At 39.1% G+C, this 26,254-nt stretch overlaps 1 protein-coding gene across 1 annotated transcript in view; it reads right to left on the bottom strand.

Moving 5' to 3' along the window:
• Window positions 1-5,583: 5,583 nt before the first annotated feature.
• The window catches only part of TFAP2D (transcription factor AP-2 delta), a 57,991-nt gene continuing 37,320 nt past the window's right edge, over window positions 5,584-26,254 (bottom strand). Inside the window, exon 8 of the mRNA XM_002915422.4 lies at window positions 5,584-8,274. Coding sequence (XP_002915468.2) covers window positions 8,055-8,274 — 220 coding nt within the window. The 3' untranslated portion in view covers window positions 5,584-8,054. The remainder of the gene's footprint in view (window positions 8,275-26,254) is intronic.

Genomic DNA, 26,254 nt, shown 5'->3' with positions numbered 1-26,254 from the left:
ATTCCACTATGTGCAGTAATATATTAACAGCTAATTTCATTTCTGCCCTTACTATGTCTCAGCACTATTATTATTTTACGTGGAAAATTTAATTTAATTCTTATAACAACCTGATGATGTAAATACTATAATCATCCTCATTTTACAGTTAAGGCAACCGGGGATCATCTAATAGGAAAGATAATTAAGTAAATGATTATTTTAAAAAGCCATTAATAAGGGACATGCCTAAGATAAATGGTAGCAGGGGAGCACAAAGGAGAGAAAAGCAACTTGGTTTAGAGAATGAGAGAAGGCCTCTTTAGTAAGAAGAATTTGAAAGATGAACTTCCAAGATTTCCCATCTAATCCCTGGGACTCTGAATATAACATAGTATCACCTTCATAATTACGTTACAAATTAGGTGATAAAGGAATTTTGCAGATGTAATTAATACTACTGATCAGTTGACTTTAAGTAAATCAAAAGGGAGATGATCCAGGTAGACACAATCTAATCGTGTGAGCCTTTTTAAAGCAGGAGTTTTCTCCTCTGATAGCTGAAGGGAAAATCAAATTCACTGCTGATTCAGTGCACTGTTGCTGGCCTTGAACATGGAGGGGGCCATGTGATAAAGAACTGAGAGTGGAGTCTGGGAGCTCTGAGTGACTCCTGGCTGACAACCAGCAAGGAAAGTGGGACCTTTGTTCTACAACCACAAGGAAATGAATTTTGCCAACTATCGGAATGAGCTTGGAAGTGGATTCTTCCCTAGAGGCTTTAGATAAGAGCCTAGCCTGGCTGTTAATCTTGAGTTCAGTCTAATGAGAGACTAAGCAGAGACCCAGTTGAGCCTGACTGGACTTATGACCTATAGAAATGGCACTAAAAAATCGATGCTAATTTAAGCCACTAAGTTTGTGGTAATATGTTATGTGGCAATAGAAAAGTCATATAGTTGCTATGAATTAGTGACTTTTAAGCTGATGCCTAAAACATAAGTAGAAGCTGGCTTGGTTAAGGATGTTACGTAGAGCGCAATATTCCAAGCTTAGACGACTATATAGTCAGTCTTAGCTCGTGGATAGTTTCAGGAATTCAAAGGACCTTGATGTGACTGGACCATGGAGGGTGTGTCTGGTGGACTGGTGGAGGGAATGTGATGAGGGAGCCTGGATATAAGATAAAGCTGGAGGAAGCTGGAGGAGGGGGCAAAGGCCAGGTAAGAAAGATATTATAAATCTTCTAGAAGAGTTTGACTTTATTTTAAGGGAATAGCAGGCCTTGGAGAGTTTTAGTTAGGATGTGCAAATCAGAGTTCCTTTTTTTTTTTTTAAGATTTTATTTATTTATTCGACAGAGATAGAGACAGCCAGCGAGAGAGGGAACACAAGCAGGGGGAGTGGGAGAGGAAGAAGCAGGCTCATAGCGGAGGAGCCTGATGTGGGGCTCGATCCCATAACGCCGGGATCACGCCCTGAGCTGAAGGCAGACGCTTAAACCGCTGTGCCACCCAGGCGCCCCCAGAGTTCCTTTTTAAAGCAAGTCTAAAGAAGAGCAGGACTGTAGGCAGGAAAGACAGAAGGCTATTGCAATAATGCTGTCACGAGCTGATGTTGTCTTGAACTAGGAAAATGGCTGCCTCATATAGTTGATCACTTGGTCCTGAAAAATTAATTTATCGTAATATTATTGCATTAATTTATCAGAACCTAGTGATGGACTGTAGGAAGGGGTGGAGATAGGGAAATATTTAAGGTAACTCGCAGATTTACATCTTAGGCAACTGTATAAGGGCATCATTAACAGAAAGGGAAAACTCAGGAGGAGGAAGATTTATTGAGATTGAGGGAAGGGATTGATTAGAAATCCCTATTTTGATATATGTTGATATATATCAACATATCAATATCTCTATCTATTTGAAGATATTGGTTTTCTTTTTTTTTTTAAGGATTTTTATTTATTTATTTGACAGAGAGAGAGTGAGAGAGAACAAGAGAACAAGCAGGGTGAGCAGGAGAGGGAGAAGCAGGCTTCCCACTAAGCAGGGAGCCTAATGTGGGGCTTGATCCCAGGATCCTGAGATCATGACCTGAGCCGAAGGCAGACGCATAACCAACTAAGCCACCCAGGCGCCCCGAAGATACTGTTTTTCGTAAGGAGATACCCATAGAAAGTTGATTACATGGATCTGGAGTGCAGCAGTAGTCTGGGATGAAGCTATGGATTTGTAATTCATCAGCATTGTGTTAAGGTAGGCTAATGAATAGCAGCAAATAGACATTGCTGCCCCCCCCCCCAATTTTAGCAGCTTAACATACTAGAAGTTTAGGTTGGAGTAACATTCACTTCTCTTCCACATGGTCATTCAGGGATCCAGGTACTTTCTATCTTGTGTTTCTGACATCTCTAGGACAGCGGTTCTTAACTAGGAGCGATTTTGTCCCCCAGGAGACATTTAGCAATATCTGAAGACAATTTTGATTGTCACAATTAGGAGAGATGCTACTGGCATCTAGTGCATAGAAGCCAAGGATCTGCTAAACACACATCGATGTCCCACAGTTGGGGGAGGAGGGCTTACGTAGAACTATGTTGTGTGGAGGAACACATGGTCTGGATCTTTGTCTACTCATGCTTCGTCTACTGGCACCTGCAGAGAAGCCCCCTCTTCTGTATTACGGGATGCTGGCGTGGAAGTCTGCAAGCCATCTTCCTCACAACCCTTTGCCAGCTGGCTTCTAATTGGACTCTGACAGTGGGAGACGCTGGTAGGAATTCAAAGGAAGGAGGAGGTGAAAAGGATGCTCCATGTACTTCTAGTTTCTGTCAGCTTCCCTGGAGCAGAAGCAGAAGGTTCTGGCTCCAGTCCCCAACTTCTTTCGTATTCCTAGAGTTAGCCATGCTCTGTCCTCTCAGAGGTACCACCAGCATCAGTCTCTGAGGTTCAAACAGCAACTGTGGGGGGAGGGATGTCCCAGGAGTTCCCAGATGCAGGTAACCTCGCCCCCTGCCTTGTGTCCTTCCATCTATAGGGGTGGTTGCTGCTTTTTCAATTACTAACATTTGGGTGTTTCTGTGTCTCATTTTTTCACTCTTTCAGCCTTCTAACACCTGTCCAACCTATTCTGTTTAATAAGTCCTTTCTCCTTGAAGTCCCTAGTAGGTTTCTGTTCTCCTAAATGGACTCTAACTGATGTGCCTGAATTCCCATCTGGTCTTTGGCACACGTCTCAGGTTTCTCCTGGGTGTGCTTGTGTCCAAGCTGTGAGGCCTCCCTATACTTGTTGGCTGCCTGGGTTGCTCCTGGGGGCACCCAAAATATTCCCTTGCTGCTGCATCCCCCTGGGGTTGCGGGAATTCTTGCTGCTTTGTTGCCTGCTTGCACCCACATTGTCCTGTTACCTCTGTGCTATGTTGAAGAGAAACTCTTTGGGAGAAAGCCCGGTGCTGAGACCCATCTGCGCGCGCGCACACACACACACACACACACACACACACACACACACACACCACACATAGCTCTGCTGTTTCTGCACTCTGCTAGGAGTTCTTCCTCCCTGGCCTTTCCTCTGGGATGGAGACATAGTTCCCTCAGTCCCCAACCTCACCCCCACTCTCTGAGAGATCAATCATAGGTGAGCTTCCCTACTTTTTTGTCTCCTTCTTTCCCCAACATAGGGACTATTTTCTGGTCTCCAGTGCATGTGTTTGTGTGTGTGTTTGTATAGGGAAAAAAAGCTCCTGACTGAGATGCTTTTAAACCTCAGTTCCTCCTTTAGGGCCTAAAATTTTAAAACCAAAAATTTACACAAAAGTTCAACTCTTTTGTGACGTGCATTCCACTGGGTCACATTCCGGCCTTGAGGCAGTACAGGCAAAATGTTAGCTGCCCAAGAATGGGGGAGGAAGGTAGGAATAACCAGAAATACAAGGTGCATCTGTTAGTTTTCAAGATAGCATCCTGCCCCAGATGGTTTTAACTCACCCAGAACCATAACGTCTCTTTCCTGATCATCTTTCCCTGTCCCTGGTTGTAACCCCCACCCCTCCTCCCAACTTCCTGGACGGTGCTCTGGTTTGTGTTGGGACAACTTGTGCACATTTTCACTATGACACTTACCATATTCTGATGGCTGGGGTCTTCACGGGAGACTGTGAGAAGCTTGCAAAAAAAAAAAAAAAGTTCTATTCTACTTCGTATCTTCAGCCTCTAGGACAGAGCCTGGCATATAGAAAGGGTCCAATAAACTGAGGAGAAACTGATATCTAGATTTTAAAAATTGTTTGCCCAAACTAAGTATTAGAGACAATAGCTAACATTCACATAGCACTAACTATGCCCTGTTTGCTCTTAGCAGATGGGATACATTAATTCTTTGGTTCTGGCAGTGATTATGAGAGTAGGTATCTATCAGTGTCCTCACTTTACAGTTGGGGAAGTGGGCGTACAGAGAGTTTCAGCACTTTGCCCAAGGTCAAGGTCACGCAAAAGCAAGTAGAAAAAGCCATGATTTGAGCTGGGTTATTTGGCTCCAGAGTCTATGCTCTTAGTCACTAGGCCAGGCCACCTTGTACATATTGACTTGGCTTTTACAAGGACACGGCATGCTCCTTGTGTAAAAGATTCTGATACATTTTTTAAGTTGCACTGTTCTAAAATGCCTCCAACGAGGCATAAAAGGCAGAACATATGGGGAAAGGGAATTCTATTATTTTACTTATCATTAACAAGGATAATTTACTGACACATTTGCCTTAAAAGCACCAGGTGACAGAAGGTCAAATTCTTATCACTGCCCCAGTAGGGTCGGGATGCTCATAGGTGTGTCAAAGGGACATGTTCTGTCCTAGACATTAAAGAGAATAGACCCTCAAAGAAGGAAAAGGAAAAAGGAACTGCAAAGCCAGAAAGAATTATCCCTATTTTTAAAGCATCTGAAAAGAAGGGAGCAGGAGAATAGACTAGGAATCTTACCAAGTTCTCTGATCTTTCCAGAGGAGAAAAATATAGAGTAGTTCAGTTTCATTTCTTTTTCTAGAACCATTAAGCTTAACTCAAATGGTAACTCTAATGAAATACCCATGGAGGTGGCATTTAAATTGGTTATTGAAACAGCCATAGACATTTCTTTTCATAGGAATTTGGCTTAATCTTTCACAAGTTTAAATATAAAAATTGCACATTTATTAATCGTGGGTGAATATGAGATTTGGACAACTTTTCTGGGCAAGTAATAACCTGAAAAACTTTTCTGTTGCTTTATTATTTCTTATAACACTGAAAATAAAATAAATTTTTATGAGCTACCTTCCTTCACTATAAATTAGGATACTGATTATAACTTCACTTTTGTTAAAATTCGGATACCTACCTAGTTCTCTTTATTGTTCTATATTGAGTATATCTACCTGAAACTAATGTGAAATAGAGGAAATGTTATCTTATTCAAAGAAAAAGAGCTATTTATAAATTACTATAGAAGAAGCAAGGCAGATTGAAACACTGAGTATTGGGGGGAAAATCAAAAGTAATAGGTCCTTTGGCCCATTTTGGACGAAGAACACACACACATTCATTTACTCATTTATTTAGAAAGTGTTGAGTACCTTTTATATACAAGGCAAAAGTTGGTATGTTAACAATGTCTATTAGAATATGATAATAAATGACTCTAAACATGACCAGTCCATCAATTCATTTATGGCCTAATGGCTGGTTAAGTTAGACAATGGGTGCTGTCCATTTAAGGCTCTTAAGACACCCAGAATCCTGGTAAATAATACGCACTGTAGTTAGTTATACTTTTGTTTCCGAGGCTAATAGAAAATAACACCCCACCGAGGTGTTAAGAACCCCAGCTAGTCACAACTATGGGTGGAGAAGTTGGTAGTATAAGCCAGATCTAACTTTTCATCTGATTATTGGTGAACATTTGACATGGTATATAACTACATTAAATATCTAGCAGATATGCATATCAAAATGCCAATATTAAATACATATGTAATTGTTAATAATAAAAGGAATAAAAGTTAATGTGGAAATTTCATTGAGGAAATATTAATAGCCCGTATTATCTGTATAGAGCCTTCCTATTACTTATTAAACTGAAATAGTCATCATTTTTGTTTCATGTGTATATTTTACAATATGGGAAATTTCATGTAAAATGGAATCATTTACTTTGTGATGAAATTTGGAACTGCAGTAGAATCCCTGCTTTATTCTACTTTATTTCAAAAACTTTTAAAACCACGAATAATGGTAAAATTTTAAAAATGGAACTAGATAAACACATGAAATCACAATTCATTACTTTCACATTTATTTTAAGCTCTTCTATGGTATCACTATAAAACCCCTTTATCATAGAATTCCTTAGTAGTGTCTTCTCTTAATTGAATTTAGCAAATTTAGAGTTTCATTGATTATGGTTTTTTCTGTACAAGATCGAAGATAAAGATCAGATAATTTTAAGAATTATTGTTAGGCAAAAATATTTTGTGTGTTCTCTCCATGAAAAATCTCGGGCAATTTCCTCTCAATTAAAAATACTAATATTTCCCATGGGATTATAAAATGGCAGAGACTTTTTGAAAGTAATTGAAATGTGTTAGTAAGAGGACAATATTTTCATGCTAAATTTGTATCAGGAATCCATATATTATTAAAATAATTTTTTTTTCATAGACGATGACCTACATCTTTATTTGCCTAGAAATCTGAACATTGTTAACAATAGAAAGGTCAGTACAATGCGGTACCAGTCAGGTTTCCTGACACATTCAGGTTTAAATGGACCAAACTTTCATTCAATTAGCCCCTGGCTTTTGCAGCCAGGAACCTCTTGTTCTCAGTGTCTTAACTAAAGGACAATGAAGGTATAGGAACAAGCTATAAAAAAAGGAGGGATCTTAAAAGCAAAAGTCTTCTCTGATCATCCTGGTTTTGTTTGCTTTATTGAACACAGACCTGGGTGCTTCTGTGCCTCTAAAGGTTTAGAACACAGCCAGCAGGCTTGTAGAAGCACAAAGGTAGAAAAAGAACAGCTCTTACTGTTACCACACAATCATTGGCCACCAGCGCTTCAAGGCGCCTCCACGAGTCCCCTGCGCTCCTCTTCTGTCTCTGAGGGGCAAGGATTCCTGGAAATATCACTGCTCCTATTTCTGTTCTTTTCCAGGCAACACCATACCACTGCTTTCCTTCGGGAGCCTGAGTGGCCAAGCTACCCTTTCCTGTGTCCATCCTGCCCCAACCCACTAAGTGCAAGTCTATTTCCTTGAACTGTTGGGTTGGCAATGTGAAGAAAATGAATAGAAGAGTTCATCTCTTAGCTCTTCCATATTATGCTGTTTTTTCTTAGTTATGGGTGGGGGGAGGTCCTAAGGTGGAGTGGGAATGCTCATACCTAAAGAGGGCAGAGTTTTCTGGAATTTTTAAAGACCACCAAGGCACTGGTAGTTAAGTGGGCTAGGGGTGACCACAATTTTAGAATTTCTGTCAATCCACAGGACAAAGATTCGTAACTGCCCTTTTCAGTTCCCAAAGCATTTATTGATGGACTGACTGCCAGACTGGTCTATTTAATGGAAAGAGGCACTCTTCTGTTACCAGGGAGTTAAGTGAAGACAGACTGGAGCTGTAGCGCTGGTGATGGATTCCAGCTGGTCATGCTTCCTAATCCCTAGCTATGTAGTTGGATAAGAAAGTGCATCAGTTAGATGTGAAAAAGCATGGGCTGCCTCTCCAGAGTCCAGAAGTGCTTAAAAACTGTGATGTATATAATCTGGAACAATAAATTACGTGCACAAAGAGTTTATCATAACATAAAATTTAAAAAGTGACAATTTCATCACACGGTTACACTGCTGTTTTCCTTTTTTTTCTTTTTTTTGGGGGGTTTTGTCCTTTTTGTTTCATTTTTCATCTCCATTTTTGTTTTTTATGGAGGGTTGGGGGAAGGTAGAGATTTGGTCCACTGAAGATTAATCACCCTCAATGATATATATATTAGAAAAAATATCAGCAGCAAGACTCTCTAGAAATAGATTCTGTTTGATGTAGCTAGTCTGTCTTTTCTGTTTTGCCCTCTTTCACGGCAGCCTCTGAAGTTTTCCGCAGGGGGGCTTTCTCCGAGTTGGCATGTCCTTGGCCAGAATCCGCCGCTCCGCCATTTTTGTGGGTAGTGTGTTTTTCCAAGTAGTTCAGCATTTCACTGAGGACTGTTTGGAAAGTGCTTAGGGCTGCACATATTGCTGGAGTCCCAAAGCCATGAGTGATCAAACTGGAAATGAGAAGTGGTAGGGAAAAAGAAATGAACAACTTATAGTATGATACAGAACAAGCATTTGATCCAGAACATGCAATTAAATGGGCATTTATTGTGTTCCTAAGTGGTGTCAAGTATTAGGAAAGATAGAACACAAGTCAATGTATCGCTTTTGACCATAAGAAGTTCAGGATGCATTTAGAAGATTTGTCATTGATAGACTTGATATACACTAATGATCAGCAAGCCTAAGTATTTAACACATGATTTGGCTCTGATTCTCTATCTCATTAAGAGAGCCCAAAACTACAACTTTCTGTATGTGGGAATCATCTCATTTTTAAGAACGGCATATATGCTTGTATGAGCATAGATCGCACAAGAAGAAATAAAGATTGGCTGAGAATGCTTGATGGCTAGCTGTTCCTCTAACTTCATTCTTCTCTTCTTCATAGTAACAAAGTTTTATCTGGCTACACGGTCATCTAGCTGGAGACTACGTTTTTAAGCGTTCCTTGCAGTTATGTTTGGACGTGGGACCAACTTTGCCACGGTAGAACATGAGGGGAAGTATTGTATGTGATTCCCACCTGCTTAAATGGAAATTGATTGCCCTTTCTATTTCTCTCAAAATAGTTATGCAGCTCTGCCGCTGGTGGGGGTAGAATAAGACTGAAGAAACCCACTCACCTTCAGTGTCCTCAATGAGAGAAAAATAAAATTCTGTCTTATGTAAGCCACTCTATGTTTGGGTTTTAGCAGCTAACTAATTAACTAGTAATCATAAATAATGGAAAATGTAGGGAGTGTTGTTGGCAACTTCAGCACAGGTAACCCTTCCAGTCATGACAAATACCATCTCTAGCTGAACAAATACGTGATTGTAGATTCAGTCTTGTGAACAGGCACCCCCCCCCCAAGGTTGTTCATTTGCTCAATTGTTTCTGAAGTGAGACTCTGTCAGGTTGCTCCCATAATTAATACCTTGTAATAGTACAGAAAGATATGCTTGACATATATTATGCATGTAATAATGTATACAACATAGTATATATATTATACATTCAATAAATAGAGCTATTAACTGCTCACAAGTCCTAGTATCGTTGTTATGACATTAGCAGTTTTTAAATCGGACAGTATCATCTTCTATAATATGTTAACTTGCTTGTTACCCCTTGTAAGGTATGTAATCTTAAGGAGCTAAAATAAGAGTTTAAAACAAGGCAAATGAGGGATTTACAGTCCAAGGCAGCCTGCTGATATGCCTGAGTGGTGATAATAATAGGATCTATCACATGGAATTGCTTATATTAGTCCATAAGAAGGGCTCGGAATGATGCCAGACCTATAGTAAGTGTTCAATAAATGGTAGATACTGTTGGTTATGGGATATTCATGGTAAGGGTAAAATTTTCTGCGTGTCTCACATTATACTCCATGGGTTATTAGCATCTTTCATCTGAACATTTTACAAAGCCTGCTCTGTGCCTAGGTCAGAATCAACATACATTAAAAAGGAAAATGTCTTCAGTCTTCAATTATTTAGAAAATAAGAATGGTTAGTGCTTCGACAACTATGTACACCAAAATCTGAAGTATAAGACATCATTATAGTTCAAGCATCTGCATATCTTTGCTACAGTATCTTGCATTGCTGAGCCAGAAAACTGACCTCAGCTCCATTTCTCAATGAGATAACTAGAAGGGAATCCATATGCTTTAAGATCTATTGGGGAATCTGGACAACACATGGTATTGATTGGAGTGGTGGAGGAATTAACTGTGGCTGCAGCCACAAATACAAATGAGTGATGCCATTCATTAATGTCTAAATCCTTGGCTCTGGTTACACACTGCCGCTCACGCTTTCTTCCTGTTTCAAGCTCCTTGTACCACTGGATGAATTTCATTTTCCTCCAGAGTGCCATGTCCTCCTGGTGGGGACCACCCTCTTTATCTCCGGCGGCGTATGCAGAATTTAGTTTCACTAGGCTAAATATTAAAGTTAACAAGCCAATATTTGAGTTCTGAACATATGCCAGGCCCTGTTCTATGTGTTTCCTTCTGTATCACCTTCTACAATTCCAGAAACAACACTAAAAATTAAGTATTGTGGTTTCCATTTTTACAGATGAAGAAACCAATGCTAAGAGAAGTTAAGTAATTTGCCTGAGAAATCTAATATTCTGTATTGCCTCTGTGCTTATGTTCTCAGGATGTGGGCGTGTTTTAATTTTTTCCTTTTTTTTTTAGAAATCACATTCTGTTGGCAGTTTTAGCTTCGTTTCTCAAGTTTTGTTCAGTCGGCAGACTTGTAGGCCTGGAAGATGAGAATTCCTCTTACTCTTCTAAGATTGGGGTTTTTAAAAATCAAGTACAAAGTGGGTAAGCCTACAGAAGGGCTTTAATTCTCCAGGTGGAGAAGAGGTGTCCCCATAATGAAGGATTCTTAAGCTGGTCTCCTTTCTTGGGTGACGGCCTTGCTTACTTCTCCACTGTGCACTACCGTTAGCAGGATGCACTCTCGTCTCTGCCCTGCCCTGAGAACCAGGCATGCCAAGTCTTCACACTGGCTCTGACTTTACACACTTTGTGATCTGGAAGGAAGAAGTTATTTAGCTTCATAAGGTGACAATGGTCTGACTAGGACACCTGCACGTTCTTTCCAACCCTAACCTTCTATCCACAGCTGCTAATGCTCTTCTTTAAACACAGGACATGGAGAGAAGGTTATGGATATTGGAAGACCGCTGAGCTGAACAGAAAAGTCTGAAATTGATTGTGGAATCTTCAACACGAGAAAGGTAACTGTTCATGTTGAATACCTGAAACTAATGTAACATTGTATGTTAATTACACTTCAATAAAAATAAGCAAGTCTTAAAAAAAAAGTAAAGTAACTGCTTGAAATGTTATCTTTCAACATGGGAGACATCACGTAAATTGTTAGTTTCCTTCATTTAACATTACCCGCACATCAAAAAAACGTACATGGCACACTGCATGGGATGGTAATAGGTACGAAAGATAGCTTCTATTCTAGCCGTTTTCAGTGAGGTTTATTAATTCAAGTAATTCAAGTAATTTAATATTGTATTAAAAGAGCACAGAAAAAAAGTGTGAAATCACAGGATGATTAAAAGGAATTTCTGGAAATATCATGCTATTCTGTTGGTCCCAACCACTCCAGAAAAATAAGTGTATATCTCATTTACAGTAACATACGAAAAGGTGAAAAGGAATAATGTAGAATCTACAGAAAAATAAAAGAAAAAACTGAAATAATAAGTCTGACTTTCAGTCCTGGACAGAAAATAAACTGAGGTCATCTGTTAGTCAAATCTCTAAAATCTTTGATAACAGAGATCAATTTTTGCCTTTAGAAAATATTATTTTTCAGTCACAGACTTAACATTGACTTAAAATTCCTATTTCAGGATAAAGATTTTTCAGCCACAGTCTTTGCATTCGCATACATTTTCATCAGATTAACAGGAGAGGGCCTTTCACAGGCAAATATTACCTGGATTAAATAGTAGCCATGAATGGTTTGAAGTAGGCAGTCAAAATTTACAAGTTCTTCTAATTTCAAATTCATCTAAAAGTGTATCCTCAGGAACGAGACAAGTGAAAGAGACAACTAGCATTGTGTTCAATGTGTCCTCTTCATGCCACATTTTCAAAATTGTTGCTGAAGGTGGCAGCCAAGATTAATGCTGTATCAGATTTCCTATCATATTTGCATTTCTCAGGCCTCCTTCCTCCCTCCTTTGCAATCATGTGTTCTATTTCTTTATTTTTAAAAGGCTTATCTCAGGCTCCTCTCTTCTCGATCCCCAAACCTGTGATGGTCATTCCTACTTGGGCACTTTCGTTTGTCCTCCCTCTTCTCAGCTGATCTAAAGTCCACTGACCCATCAAAGCTCCTTGAATGATATGGAAAAAAGTGTTAGTTTCCTGGTCCCTTGATTAAGACATTGAAAAAGATGGGCTCCCGCCAAAGGATAGAAATCTGCCAAAGTGATAAAAGAACTTAATAGAATTTTTAGGAGAATGGGGTAACATCCCCCCCTGGCAATGATAAAGAACGGAGTTGAGACTTTTTTTAAGTATAGGAAATTCCTATTTCAGGATAAAGAAAACAGGCACGCGTTTTTGAGACAAAGTTGTTAGGTAATCTGAAAAATCTTGATAGATGGGAGAGAAGGTGTGAAATAGAGTAAACTGCCTTAATAATCAAAATGGGGGGGCAGAAAGAGAAAGATTTTAGGAACTCTAGCTTATTAAATTACATTTAATTCATCCCTTAACAAGTTTCTTACAATGGGACATTAAAAAAAGATTTATTTATTTTAGAGAGAGAAAGAGACTAGGGAGGAACAGAAGAGGAGAGAGAGGAAGCGAGAATCGCCAGCAGATCTGCACGAAGATAAGCTTGGAGCCAGGCTCCGTCTCACCATCCTGAAATCAGGACCCTGAGATTAGGACGCTGAGCAGAAACCAAGAGTGGAATGCTTAATGGACTGTGCCACCCAGGAGCCCCTGTAATGGGACGTTTTTAAAATCAGGTACATTGAATGTAAGCTTACATAGGGTAAGATGTATCCTTTTTAGAAATACAGACTGTTGAATTTTGACAAACCCATGCAGTTGTGTAACCACTACAATTACCCAAAACATTTTCTCATGTTCCATGTCAGTCAACCCCTTCTCCCTCAGCTCCTGGGAATAAACACTCTAATTTCTATCCCTGTAGTTATTACTTTTTCCCAACTGTCATGTAAACTGAACAATAAAGTCTATAGACTATTATAACTTGGCATAATAATTTTGAGATTCATCCATCTTGTGGTGTTTATCAATAGATTATTTTTTATTGCCGGTTAAGTGTTAAGATAACAAATGTTATCACCATTTGTTCATATAATGGGTCCTTACCATTCTGAAGTGTTAATATTTTTAAAAGGGAAGTGATCACAGAAGGGTTCAGTAAGGAACCCAATAAAGTAACTACATTTTTTTAAAGATTAAAAAAAAATTCATTCATGTATGTATGTATGCATGTATGTATGTATGTGACAGAGAGACAGCCAGCGAGAGAGGGAACACAAGCAGGGGGAGTGGGAGAGGAAGAAGCAGGCTCCCAGCAGAGGAGCCTGATGTGGGACTCGATCCCAGAACGCCGGGATCACGCCCTGAGCCGAAGGCAGACGCTTAACGACTGCACTACCCAGGCGCCCTAAAAAAAATTTTTTTAAGTACTCTCTACACCCAACATGAGATCAAGAGTTGCGTGTTCCATTGACTGAGCCAGCCAGACTCCCCGGTACTTGTGTTTTTTCTTAACTAAGGTGTTATTAAAGGACTAACGGTGTACTTTACTATAAGATTTTCGCAATGCATCTGACAAAATCTCCCCAAATACCATATGATAAGTTGAGGGGACAAATGAACTAGATGAGGGCTGACTTAGGGAGACCCACAGCTGGTTGGGCAATGGTGCCCCAGGTGTAGACCTAGGGCGTTTGTCAGCCTTGAAAGGTGTTTCCAGTGGAGTGCTGCAAGACTCTCCCATTCATCCCACTCTGCTTGCCGTGTTAACTGACAATGTGTTTGAAGGCGTCCTAGATTTAAGTGCTGGCATTAAGGGCAAGAGGAAAATTCCTGCATTAGATAAGGGAACCTAAATTTTTAAATACCTTAATGTGGTAGAAAAGCACTGGTGGTGGGCCAAAATCAAAGGTGTGAAACTTAGGGGAGATTAGGAAAACATATCCATTTGCAATATGCTGACGGAGAGATCTGACCCAAGAGTAATTCTTAGGGAAAGGGTCCCCACTTCAGTAAATCTAAGCTAAAAAAAACCAAAACAAAACAAAACAAAAAAAACCAACAAGGGTCAAAATCTGAGATTCGCATCACAGCTAGTCAAGCTTCCAAGCTATATTTACCTTGAACTATTCTCTCTCTCTCTCTAACTAGATTCCAGCTCATTGATTTCATTTTCCTATTACTAATTTCACACTGAGGAGCAGGAAGTTTCTGACAACTGACTGTGAACAACACAATTACCCGCTGAGAAAATCCAGACTGTTATAGTTTATGGCACCTGATGTCAGAGAAAATGCAACTTCTATTTAATAGTCATTGTCTTAATTTTATTCATGGTTTTAAAAACTCCTATTCTGCTAGATCCCCCAATTAGCATTCTCAAGAGCATCTTTCTGCAACATAAAACATCTTTTCAAAGTGGCTGAGCTCAGGGAGACAGCAACTACGCTGGATCCAAACGGTGAAGTTCCACTTTTGACTTTCCCCATAAGTGTTAGGGTAGGTTTGCGTTTCAGCAATTGGAGGGATAGCTCAGAGCAGAACCACCCTTTTTAGGACAGAGTATGTCTCTGTGTGCACATGCACCTGTGGGCTTAGACTGTTTTTTTGTCTTTTTATAAGGTGGCATTCTGGCGGCGCCTGTGTGGCTCAGCCTGTTAAGCGTCTGACTCTTGATCTCAGCTCAGGTCATGATCTCAGGGTTGTGAGTTCAAGCCCTGCGTTGGGTTCAGGGAGCTCACTTATGTATTTATATACATAAATGAATGAGTGAATGAATAAATAAATATATAAAATAAAATTAAATAAAATAAAAATATATGGTAGCATTCTGATCTCTTCTTGACCAATGGGCCTTGACTCATATAAATTCTACGGATTATAGACTTCAACTTTGCAAGGGAAAATGTATTGCAACCGTTCAAACTGTACTCTCTATCAGTAGAGTTAAAAATGAAGAAATGGAGACAGAAATGACAGAGGTAATAATAGAAGATGGAAAAGAAGAAATTGCTATTTGAAAGAGAATAAGTTATAATCCTCTCTTCCTTTTCCCTCTGTGGTTTTGATAATAAGACATTAGGAACAATCCAGCTTTAACTCAGTGTTTATACTTATAAACTACTTGCCATGAATGGTGAGAATAACAGAAATATATTATATTTCTGTATATTTCTATATATAATAGAAATATAATAGAAATTTCACAAACTTCTCTTCACACCTTGTGATCTCTCATTAAGTGCTTTTGTTGCTTGTGGCTAAGGCCTTATAAGTTTATCTTGAAAATCTCCAGGGGCGCCTGGGTGGCTCATCGGTTAAGCACCTGCCTTCGGCTCAGTTCATGATCCCAGGATCCTGGGATTGAGCCCCGAGGCGGCTCCCTGCTTAGTGGGGAGTCTGCTACTCCCCCTCCCTCTACCTGCTGCTCCCCCTACTTTTGTGCATGCTCTATCTTTCTCTCTGTCAAGTAAATAAAATCTTTAGTAAAAAAAAAAAAAGAAAATCTCTAAAGCTTCAGTCCGTACTCGGAATATAAATTAATAGAGGATTCTGAAAAGACAACTACCGAAGGAACAAGAGCTATTTTACTTTCCTTCATGTAAGTAAATGTGGTTTATTCCTCACTAAGTTTGTTGTATGCTAGAGAGATGTTACACAGCTGTTTCCATATGGCTTTAGCTGTCCTTCAGAAATGCTTTATCATTACTTTTTTTTAAATTTTATTTATTTATTCGACAGAGTTAGAGACAGCCTGCAAGGAGGGAACACAAGCAGGGGGAGTGGGAGAGGAAGAAGCAGGCTCATAGCGGAGGAGCCTGATGTGGGGCTCGATCCCATAACGCCGGGATCACGCCCTGAGCCGAAGGCAGACGCTTAACCGCTGTGCCACCCAGGCGCCCCNCCCCAGAAATGCGTTATCATTACTTTTAATTGATTTGTCTACACTAATTTAAATTAAAACACTAAAGCTATTTTCTAAAACATAGCCTAAAGCAAACGCCTATGGAATCTTCTCCTGAATTCTTCTTATCTGGGCAAGAGTTGGGCCTAGGGTCCAGCGCACCCTTTCCAAATACTAAGGAAACACTGATTTAAGATGTATTGAAAAGGTGGGGCACCTTGCTGGCTTAGTCGGTAGAGCATGTGACTCTTGATCTCAGGGTTGTGAGTTCAAACCCCGCATTGGGTGTGGAGTCTACTTGATAAAAAAAAAAAAGTAAAAAATAAAAAATTAGTAAAATGGATTGAAAAGGAAATGGCAGCCTCGCTAGTACTTGCTACTGTAGACTAGGTCACTGGGTGTGTCTGACAACCAAGGACGGATTTTTCCAGCTTTCTTTGGGGATGAAAAAAGCTGGACGCAATTACACACTATTATGCTGAAAACTAGGACACTGAACACGAGTAGAAAATAGCCCACTGCCATCATTTAGGTAATAAGAGTAAAAGCTGATTTCATTTTGTCAAATTTCAATTTTCCGCCTGGAAAATGTTGGACAAGCAAAGATCTCTCCCTCCACTTCTTTCGGTATGTTTATGTATAAAGGTTGGAATAGTTTGGGTTGTTATTCTCATTATTTTGTCCTGTTGCGTCATTCCAATGGGTGTTTGCTATCATGCATCTTTGATTTCCCCAACTGCATACAGATGCCACTGTCACCAACCTCAGCTCTGTGTTTTGGCCTCCGGGAGGCATGCAGGCAGCAAGATTTAAAAGGAAGACAAGCCTCCTTCTCTTTCCCTCCTGGATTATTCAGCTACTGAAGGCTTAGGTCCAAATGTAGCCTGCGGCTCAGTCTGTGCTCCCCACTACGGTTTTAGGTGGCAGCCAGCAAAATGCCTTCTTCCACTCCTGAGAACAGTGGCGAGGGCAGCAGGCTGGGGAACGGCCCCTGGAGAACACCAGCAAAAGATTGTGGGCTTCTCTGCAAAACCTTCTTTTCAGAGCTACGAGGATAAGGCACTTCATCTCTTGGAGGCAGCACAAACCCTGAATATAGGCCGTGGACAGAGACCTCACCCTGAGGAAAGTAGCTGGGGCTTATCCTCCCAAAACATGATGGCATCTATCCTTTGTAGCCTAGCCTAACTGGCCATGGACATAGAGGAACAGAGAAACTGTCTGATTGTGCTTATTGTCTACATAGATTATATTGTCCCATGGCCCCAAGTGCTTTTAAAATGAAGTTTAATTCAAGTGCATAATTAAGGTATACAGTTCTCTGGTGGTGAGAAATTACTGAAATCTACTGATTAGCAAGGCCTTGACAGCACTCACAAACGTTCTGTGCTTCCTTCAGCTAGTGGTTCTCAACCCCAGATAACATAGAAAAGTCACCCAGGGAGCTTATTAAAAAAAAACAACAACAACAACCCACGTGTGGGTCCCACTCCAGAGATCCTCATTTAATTAGTTTGGGATGGGTCCAAAACATCAGTACTTTTTAAACAGTACCTATTCAATTTAAATGCAGCCAGGGAGCTGGGTATGTTCCCTTAGGACCAAGAAGTAACCCCTAAGTAAGCACCATGTCTGCCCTCCTTCCCAGGAAAAAGAGAATGAGGAACTTCAGCATTTCCCCCAAGAACCTCTGTAGCACCTTGGTTTCATGGGATGTTAATAGTGACTCTGAGAAAAAAAGAGTTTCTGTGATCACGTTTTGGAAACATGGGGCTGAGTATTTCTTCCATTCAAAAAGGGTTCTGGGGGGCTTTTGATATGCTAATGTGTAACTGGCATACTTCAAGCAGATTATAATAGGCAGCGTTTCCTGAGCCATAAAACCCTTGACCCGGAGACACTTTCAAGGAGCATCTCAAGGGGTTAGAGTTCTACAAAACTCAAAAACTCACTTTGGAGAAGCTTATTTATGACTGCCCTGAATCTCTGCCAGATGGGATATGTGCTGCCCATCTACTGCCCTAAGGTCACGTTCCTCCTGTTCTTCTCAGCCACCTACTCAGGTCCCGAAAGGGATTGAATCCTTATGACTCCCTTTTACTTCAGACCAGCTCATAAGCAAAGGAGGCTACGGATGTAATCATTGCACACGCATTAGGAAACACCAAAGTCAATCACGTCCAAGTCAACTTTTTGAAGGTAAAGACATTTTTGACATCTGCACCCTATTTTTGCATATAGGAATAGAGTTTTAGGAATAAATGAATCATCTCCTTATATTTCTCCCTATCAGGCAATTCATATTTTTTTTTAAAGATTGTATTTATTTATTTGACAGAGAGAGAAAGCCAACGAGAGAGGGAACACAAGCAGGGGGATTGGGAGAGGAAGAAGCAGGCTCATAGCAGAGGAGCCTGATGTGGGGCTCGATCCCAGAACGCTGGGATCACGCCCTGAGCCGAAGGCAGATGCTTAAGGACAGTGCCACCCAGGCGCCCCAGGCAATTCATATTTTCTATTTAGAATAAGGGAATGGAAAGGCTGAGCTTAGGGCTCTTGTGCTTTTTGGGATGAATTTTATTCAGTTGTTGGCTTTTTAAAATGAATAAATTTCTGAAACATAAAGAGAAAGAATTTGATCATATGGAAACGCAACATAAATAATGATTTAACATGGAGTGGTAAATGGAAAATGGGGTATAATATCATTGGTCTAGAAGAAGCCTTCGAGATCATCCAGCTTAACTATCAATTTATGGATGAACGTGCAGAGGCCAGGCTGGTGAAATGTCTCCTCTAAATCCATACTATCAGCTGGTACCAAGAAGAGCCTGAGTTAGATCCCTGAAACCAATCCTGAGTGCTTCCTACAATCCTGTGCTGTCTCCCCAGACTGTCCTCCAATCCATAGCTCAAAAAAGATAGAAATGATTTAAATAAAAATTACCAAATTCTTTACCAACGATGCATTCCCCAGTCAATTATCTGCACATGTTTTTACAGCGCCATGTTTGAAACTTGTTAGAAACAGTTGTCTCTGGTTTCTGTTGTTTGAATTACTAGTCTCCTACGTGCTGCACCTAAAAATCCATGAAGATGTCATCAAGTGACCTTCAAGGGATGCTTTTATATATGTATCTCCTGCAGCATTTGGTTTGGTGCCATCAACTTGTTAAGTATAGTAAATATTGGCAACTGACTTAATTCTTCAATTTCCTGCTTAATGTTAAATGAATGTAAGTACTTTAATGTAGATTCATACAAGAAGTTCATCAGGATTCCACTTGTCTGCTAAGGGAGTGAAAACTGTTGCCTATTTTTAGTCTCAATTTTACTAGTGAAAATTTTCAAGGGAGACTATTTTTACTCTTATGTAAATAGAAACTGTTCATATTTAACTAGTGAATAAGACCTGACCATTTACAGGTATGTTTTTCTTTGCACCTGGGAATGGCACTCGGGTTTTGAAGTTTGTTTTAAAGTTGAATTTCAACCCTACATAAAGGAACTGAAGTGGGAAATATAGGATTTTTTTTTTCTTCACAATTCAGGCTCATGTTTTTTGAATATTCTTAAACAAAATGGTTCTAGAAGTCCTCTTGAATTGGCGGAACATCCTAAAGGAGGCTTAATAATTTTATTTCTTAAATGCTAAATCTCGTTGTATAATTCATTTCATGATGTTTTCTTTTGAGATTAGAGATTAAATTGAAATTTCTCCATTTTTCTTCTGACCTAAAGAATGCTTTCACGGGATTAATAAAATCATCCACTACTGATTACCTTCCCTACCACTTTCCCATCCCCCCCAAATGAGAAAAATAAAAACAAAAAACAAAACCTATACACACTTTAGGCTCCTTGGAGATAACCAAACATGTCATGTCCAAGTAGAGACACACATGCTCTCCTGAGTGAGCTGCCGAGCATACGGCTCTCAGAAGACACTAGCTGAGTTGACCGGAATTCATGTCACATGTGGAACATAAAGAAAAGGGGGATGAATAGCCCAGCAAGAGAAAACTCAGACACCAGAGCTGTCTTTAGAAATCGGGAGGGAAACAGGATTAAACTGACTTGGAAGACCCCCAAGGAGTAGGACATTAGGGAGACAGATGTTGCCTCAGTGGAAGGAAGGCATTTCAGATACAGTTGTCAGAGATAGAAGGGCTGTCTGGGCAATAAAAGAGCAGTCTATCATTGAAAGTTTTTAAGCCCGGAATGGGTGACAACCTGACAAGGATGCTGGAGAGAAGATCCAAATGGTGAAGGAGAGTGGGAAATGTAAGGGGCCTTCCAACATTGAGAATCAATAAAGAAGATGTCATCACCAGCAAATATACAGATATCTGGGAAGTGTCTATACATTTCCTATTTCCAGGAATTATGGGAGGAGTAGGAAGACCTATTTCTAAGAAGGTGTGATGTCAATTTACTTTTTGACTGCAACAGAAGAATTAAGTATATTGATCATTTCACTTCCCTAGCCCAAAGTTCAATTAAAACACCATGGCCCTGGGAATAACCCAGTGGAGAATACATCCAAGACCTAATAGAGATATTATCATATTTTCATGATGAACATATTTATTGGGTACATACTATATGTTAAGTACTATGGATAGATACATGAAAGCCTTTCTTAATTACCCCAGGTAATTACCTATATTGTGCTTAATGCTTTCTTACAAAATCTCTCATATATTATAAGTTTTTGAAAGTAATTTTCTGCCCCATTACAAGTTCCTAAAGAACGGGACAATTCTTGAGTCCCAATCTTTGCACCACTGGCCATCACCACTGTAAAACACAAGAAACAATAACATTTCAGGCTCCAAACGTGGGTGCTGAGAAAGAAAACTTGCTCATTTCTCTGATAGGCTGTTCTTTCTGAATGGAGTGTTAAAGAGCGTCTAACTCCCTCCCCTTACTTATGTTGTCGGACGTGCTTTTGCTTGACTTCAGATTCAAGGTGATTATGAGAAAGTAAGAGACCAAGAAGGGAAAGGTTGCTAAGACTTCCTGAGATCGCAAAGAGGGGAGTTCCTAACATTGCAGAAAATGAGGCCCCTGGGCTTCTGTCTGAGCTGAGTCTGTTCTGTGCATGAGGCTCCATGCCACCTAGGTCTAATTGCCACCGCTGTTTCTGGGAATTGTATCTGCGGGGTCTTGTGCAGATTTCAATCAATTCTCTTCCCCCTTCCAGTAGGTGTTACAGTGTCTGCTGTATTCTGTACACTTTTGATGGTACTCAGTAAATTATAAATAATGAATAAGCCTGACTGCTGTCATTTTGATGGAAACAAGCAGCTTTCCAGGCTATGGATTGTGAGAAGGGTCACTGCTGTACGGTTTCCCAGAGCACACGGATATGTCAACGACCACAGAAAGCTGGAGGTAGTTATCTGTGCTTTATGAGGTCAGATCATTCCCTAGCTTTACCTGGACATATTCAATGGGCCAAAAGCAAGCCACGGTCCTCAAGGTACCAAATCAGTCATGCTGTAAGGCATAATTCAAATTGTCTACATTGGGAAGGATATTTTGGCCAAGTAAAATAATAGAAAAGTTGATGTTACTAATTAGAGTGTTCTCTATGCCTATCTAATCACACTCTCTCCTTACTTCTTTCCCAGCCAGGACCCAGCAAAAACAGTAGAAAAATCAGACTCTGCCAATGGACTGTTTTCAGAGTCAGATGTGTTATGCTTCCTTTCTAACTCATTTTTCTCTTGAGCTTATGCTTCTATAAAAACTAAGTGGGAAATTATGAAAGAGACCCATTCCATGCTGACATGTTTTTACCCAGAGTATTGGCAGAATAATAAATGTAGAATCCTTTCAATACGTTGGTATACAAGACAGAGCTTTATATAATTCTCAGTGTCACTTTAAAAATGAATTAGAATTGTTTTTCTTCCCAAGTTAAAAAAAAAAAATCTAATAGTCTAGAAACATCTTAGGGCTGTGGTTCTTAAAGCTGTCCAACTATCAGAATCAACTTCAGAGTTCTGCAAGCAACACAGATGCTCAAGTCCAATTCTAGACTTGACCCATTAAATTAGATCTTTTGAAGTGTACTCCTGTCCTTGAGATTTTTTAAAAAGCTCCAAGAGAGATTTTGCTGTGAAAACAGGTTCAAGGACTACACTTAAAAAGTGTGACGTCTTGGGGCACCTGGGTGGCTCAGTCGTTAAGCGCCTGCCTTCGGCCCAGGGTGTGATTCCAGAGTCCTGGGATCAAGCCCCACATCAGGCTCCTCTGCTATGAGCCTGCTTCTTCCTCTCCCACTCCCCCTGCTTGTGTTCCCTCTCTCGCTGGCTGCCTCTCTCTCTGTCAAATAAATAAATAAAATCTTTAAAAAAAAAAAAAGTGTGACCTCTTTTTCAAGGTCAGGCAGAAAGCTGACCTTTATTGTCCTACTAAGCTATACTACTGAGGCTTCTTTTAATAAATGCACAGTAAAAAAAAAAAAAAAAAAGGACATACATTTAAACTTGATCTATATCAGGAGACTCTGATTTGGGTTTTAATTGGAAATGTCAACCATGTATCTTTTGTTTAAAAGGACATAGTTTAAGACATGCAGAAAAATGAAGTTGGACATCTACCTTACCTTATATACGAAAACTAACTCAAAATGCATCAAAAACCTAAACATAAGACCTACAACTATAAAACTCTTAGAAGAAAACAGGTGGAAAGCTTCATGACTTTGGATTTGGCAAGGATTTTGTGGATATGACACCAAAGGCACAGGCAACAAGAGTGAAAAAAAAAAGCAAGTTGAACAACATAAAAATTTCTGTGCATCAAAGAACATAATCAATAGAATAAAAAGGCAACCTACAGAATGAAAGAAAATATTTGCAAATCATATGTCTAAAAGGGGCTAATATCCAGAATATATAAAGAACTTACAACTCAACAACAAAAAAAGCAAATAACCAGATTAAAAATGGGTAAAGGACTTGAATAGACCTTTCTCCAAAAAATGGCATAGAAATGGTCAAAAAGCTTTTGCAAAGATACTTCACTTCATTCATCACTAGGGAAATACAAATCAAAACCACAATGAGATATCACCTCATACCCATTAGGATAGCTGCTATCAAAAAATAATTAAGATATTTATTGGGTACGTACCATGTGCCAAGTACTGTGTATTGAAAGATGAAAGCATTTCCTAATTATCCCAGGTTTACCCGTACTCTGCTTAATCCTCTATTATAAAATCTCTTTCATGTATTGTAAGTCTATGACAACTTCTCAAAACATTAAAAATAATTACTAGATAATGGAGTAATTCTACTTCTGGATATATATCCAAAAGAATTGAAAGCAAGATCTCAAAGAGATATTTGCATACCCATTTTCATAGCAGTACTATTCACAACAGCCAAGACGTTGAAGCAACCCAGGTATCCACTAATGAATGAATAGATAAACATATGGGACATAGACATACAATGCGATATTGCTCAGTGTTAAAAAGGAAGGAAATTCTGACACATGCTACAACATTACACTGAGTGAGATAAGCTAGGCACAAAAAGACATACTGTATGATTCCACTTATATGAATAGGCATCTAGGGTAGTTAAAATCATAAAAACAGAAAGCAGAATGGTAGCTGCCATGGGCTAGGGGGAAGGGGGAAAAGGGGGAAATGGCGAGTTGTTTAATGGTTATAGACTTTCAGATTCGCAAAATGAATAAGTCCTGGAGAGTTGTTGCATAAGAATGTGCATACACTTACACTGCACACTGCTAAATTGTTCATTTAGAAATGGTTAGATAGTAAATTTTACATTAAGTGCTTTTTATCACAGTAAAAAAGATATGATTTAGGAAGTTTGCTAAAAAGTGAACTTCAGTTAAGTGATTTCTATCATCGTACTACCTTCCATTATGAAATCAGAACATCTCATCAAAATAAATAATCTGGAATATAGCTAAGGCAAAGTAAATAAAAAATCTGGAAAATATTAAAAGGCATAATACATAGGAAATCATAACATTCTGGTATCAAAATACTTAATAATATTTATAATACTATAATATTTATGCCCATATATATTCATATATAAATAATACCAAAATTTTATAGATGATACTTTTATAAGTAGATACACCATGTAGTGTTAAATTGTTTTAAGGTATGGCTGTATATTTCAAATTGTTGTGATTGAGAATCTGCAGCCATACATAATCTTGAGAGTTTTACACCCAAAATATAATCTCTTTTTTAACTGAGGAAGGGGGGGGAGCAATATTCAATATATTTAGCTCTTTCCTGGACAACACAGGACTAGCTTGTTACCATATTCTGCATGGGGGGAAGTAAATAAGAGCAAATAAAGCCCAGGAAGGAAACATTCAGCTCAAGTTTAGAAGTGAAAGTTTTCTCTAAGGAGTTCTGTGGCATTAATTTGGCAACTAACTGAAGTATCAACAAATTAGCAGATTGCGCCTATGCTGAGCAAACACACGGTTTGCCTATTTATTTCACACTGTCGCTAATATTCAATTTACACATTGATGCTGTATTTTGTTTTGAGCCTGAAAAAGGACAGCTCACTGTCTGATGAAGGCTGTGGCACCTGTAATTGGAAATAGCCTGGTAGCTATGATATACAATCTGAATTGTCTATGTTTTAACAGTAAATTCTCCCTTAGAGTATATTTGTAACTTAACAAACTTCCTTAAATCAAGGCTTGAATTTGCATAAAAATTAAGTTCTGAATTGAACTTCTGTAAAAACTACAAATATTTTTAGTGTGGATACAAAAACATGAAAAATATTTGTATAGGTATGACAGTGGAGCAAACCATACCTTCTAAATCTGGATCAGTGGCGGAGTAAACAAGGCATCATTCACTGAATGCTTACTTTATATTCATTATCTCATTTTATTTTTCACTTATTTGCTTATTTTAAGTAAGCTCTATGCCCCACGTGGGGCTTGAACTCACGGCCCCAAGATCAAGTCACACGCTTGACTGACTGAGCCAGCCTGGCACCCCTATATTCATTATGTCATGTTAGCTCACTGCCACCATATAATAGAAGGGTTCTTATTCCATTTAAAGCTAGGGAAATCGAGGGTTGGAAAGAATGCATGTTACCCTAAAACCACCCAGCTCACCTGTAGGAGGGTCTGGATTTGAAGATGGTTCTATTGACTCCAAAGCCTTTTCCTCCTAACTTCTGGGCATTGTAATTTCTACCAGTGTTATTACACTCACTTTCACTAACCCAATTGAATGCTAGGAGAAAAGTCCTGTGAGATAGATTTTTTGTATAACTGGTGCATTTTTCGAAGGTAAACCCTAAATTTAGTCTTCAGGGATGTATCTACTATGTCTTGAGGGGCCTTCTGGATGATGCAAAATAAAATATTTAAAAGTCTCTGATGCTGCAGATAAAATTCCAGCTCATTTAAATATCCATTACTTTATATAATGGAGTATCCTCCTCAACAGCATTATAATCGGTGAGAAGTGCTAAAAATATTTTAAAATTTAGCATATAATAGTCTTTACTTAACATTGTTTTTATTTGTTTGTTTGTTTGCTTTGTTTTGTTTTAAGTAAGGTGGAGCCCAAGGCAGGGCTTGAATTCAAGACCCTAAGATCAAGACCTGAGCTGAGATCAAGATGCTTAGCCAGCTCAGCCACCCAGAAACCCCTGCTTAACATTGTTTTTTTAAACTAAATGATGACAATTAAAAGACAATAAAATATTTTTTACATTGATAAGAAATATCATGTAAGGCTTTAGAATTTTAGAGCTTTAAAACTGGAAGTTACCTGAGAAATTATCTTGTTCTTTTCCACATTGCATCTAGGGCATAAATTAACTAGAAAAAAATATTCTGTTCTTTTCCAAAGCATCTCAGAAGATAAAATTTTAAATATGCTTTCAATAACACATTCCAGGAGCTTTAAAATATGCTTGTGTGGTCTAATTTAAGAACCATTTGCAGTTTCTAATTGGGCAGAAATTATTAACATATGCCTGTAAAATCAGTGTATGATATCCCATTAATTTGTATCATATCATCTGTCCATTCAACAATGTGCCTCACCAGGATAAAGAAGTATTTAAATGATTTCAGAATCCCGATTCAAAAATGCCATTACTTGAAATAATAGTGTTCATTTTCAAAGTCACAGTTTCCTGAAAATTTCACAAAGACACTACATTTTCTGACCTAAAGTGCTTCATACATTAGTTGTTTTTATAATTTGAT

This window comes from Ailuropoda melanoleuca, chromosome 19 (genome assembly GCF_002007445.2).
Source record: "Ailuropoda melanoleuca isolate Jingjing chromosome 19, ASM200744v2, whole genome shotgun sequence".
Taxonomy (NCBI): domain Eukaryota; kingdom Metazoa; phylum Chordata; class Mammalia; order Carnivora; family Ursidae; genus Ailuropoda; species Ailuropoda melanoleuca.
This window is presented reverse-complemented; position numbering and strand designations above follow the sequence as displayed.